This window comes from Volvox carteri (genome assembly GCF_000143455.1).
Source record: "Volvox carteri f. nagariensis unplaced genomic scaffold VOLCAscaffold_10, whole genome shotgun sequence".
NCBI classification, from domain to species: Eukaryota; Viridiplantae; Chlorophyta; class Chlorophyceae; order Chlamydomonadales; family Volvocaceae; genus Volvox; species Volvox carteri.
The window spans coordinates 79,323-80,912 of NW_003307553.1; the positions used below are offsets into that span (position 1 = coordinate 79,323).

At 51.1% G+C, this 1,590-nt stretch overlaps 1 protein-coding gene across 1 annotated transcript; it reads right to left on the reverse strand.

Moving 5' to 3' along the window:
• Window positions 1–56: 56 nt before the first annotated feature.
• On the reverse strand, window positions 57–1,590 carry VOLCADRAFT_80183 (uncharacterized protein). The gene has a single exon (XM_002948489.1). The coding sequence runs from the start codon at window positions 1,123–1,125 to the stop codon at window positions 385–387; it is 741 nt and encodes a 246-aa protein (XP_002948535.1). The 5' UTR covers window positions 1,126–1,590; the 3' UTR covers window positions 57–384.

A 1,590-nucleotide genomic window follows, 5' to 3' on the forward strand; every position in this document is an offset into this window, starting at 1 on the left:
GACGTCAGGATGGGATGTGGGGCCCAAGGCGAGGATTAGGGATTAGGCGTGCTACACTACTTTTGGGATGGGGATTGCTGTCGGGGGTGAGGATGGGGATGGGATCCCTGTCTGAGGGATGGGGATTGCAACCTTGACCAAGGAGGGGATTGGGAGCCCTGGCCAGGGATGGGGATGGGACCCTGGTCGACAGGATGGGGATTGCAGGCTTTCGCAAGTTTAGGATGAGGTCGCTGCCATAGGATTGGGAACACAGTTGGAGGATTAGAATTGGGTGTTCTGCTGTAAAATGAGGCTGCAGGTGCAGAACTTGGAATACTGACAGGACTGCAAAACAGGCCAAGGATGGATGGTTTAGTTGTCCATAGTTGCTTACATGGAAACTCAAACAAACACAAGGAGGTTCTGCTTGCAAGTCGCGTCCCATAGCAAACCAAACTCAAACACAAGGAAGTCCTGCTTGCAAGTCGCGTCCCATAGCAAACCAAACTCAAACACAAGGAAGTCCTGCATATAAGGCGCGTCCCATAGCAAAACAAACTCAAACACAAGGAAGTTCTGCTTGCAAGTCGCGTCCCATAGCAAACCAAACTCAAACACAAGGAAGTCCTGCTTGCAAGTCGCGTCCCATAGCAAACCAAACTCAAACACAAGGAAGTTCTGCTTGCAAGTCGCGTCCCATAGCAAACCAAACTCAAACACCAGGAAGTCCTGCTTATAAGTCGCGTCCCATAGCAAACCAAACTCAAACACAAGGAAGTTCTGCTTGCAAGTCGCGTCCCATAGCAAACCAAACTCAAACACAAGGAAGTCCTGCTTATAAGTCGCGTCCCATAGCAAACCAAACTCAAACACAAGGAAGTTCTGCTTGCAAGTCGCGTCCCATAGCAAACCAAAACACAAACACAAGGAAGTTCTGCTTATAAGTCGCGTCCCATAGCAAACCAAACTCAAACACAAGGAAGTTCTGCTTGCAAGTCGCGTCCCATAGCAAACCAAACTCAAACACAAGGAAGTTCTGCTTGCAAGTCGCGCCCCATAGCAAAACAAACTCAAACACAAGGAACTTCTATGAGTTGGCAGCACCGAATCTAGGTTGGGGAGTCTAACAACAGAGTCGTCCATGCATTTCTTGCTTCACACCAAATGCCAGCGCTGGCACTCATTGCAAACAACACAACAAGCATTCGCCCCCTACCGTGGGGGGAACAGTGCCCACGAGTTCATGCCTGGCACCCTCCCAATGCGACTAAACAAGGTGGCAAACCTTTCAACGGCAGGCCCCATATAGGCAATGACACTGCCGTGTGGATTCTGCGCACGGGCTCCCCATTGAAGCTCATCACTAGTGCCCACCTGCCGGACAAACGAAAGGCGCTCCCGGAGAAAGCACACTGGCCAGTCCAGCACATCATTGAACCAGCTGTAGCCAATACCTGCCTTCAATAGCACCACGGCCTGACTCACATTCCCCGCCTGATACTCCCGCACGCATCTTCCAAAAAATAGCCCTTGGAGGCTCTGCCCACTCCGTACACCAAAAGCAGGGTTGAGAAACACGTTTCCTCGCCATGCATTGCCCTCTGCCAG

What these genes read in the sequence shown, in the direction of transcription:
- VOLCADRAFT_80183 (XM_002948489.1), bottom strand. Translation starts at nt 1,125, where the DNA reads ATGGACGACTCTGTTGTTAGACTCCCCAACCTAGATTCGGTGCTGCCA.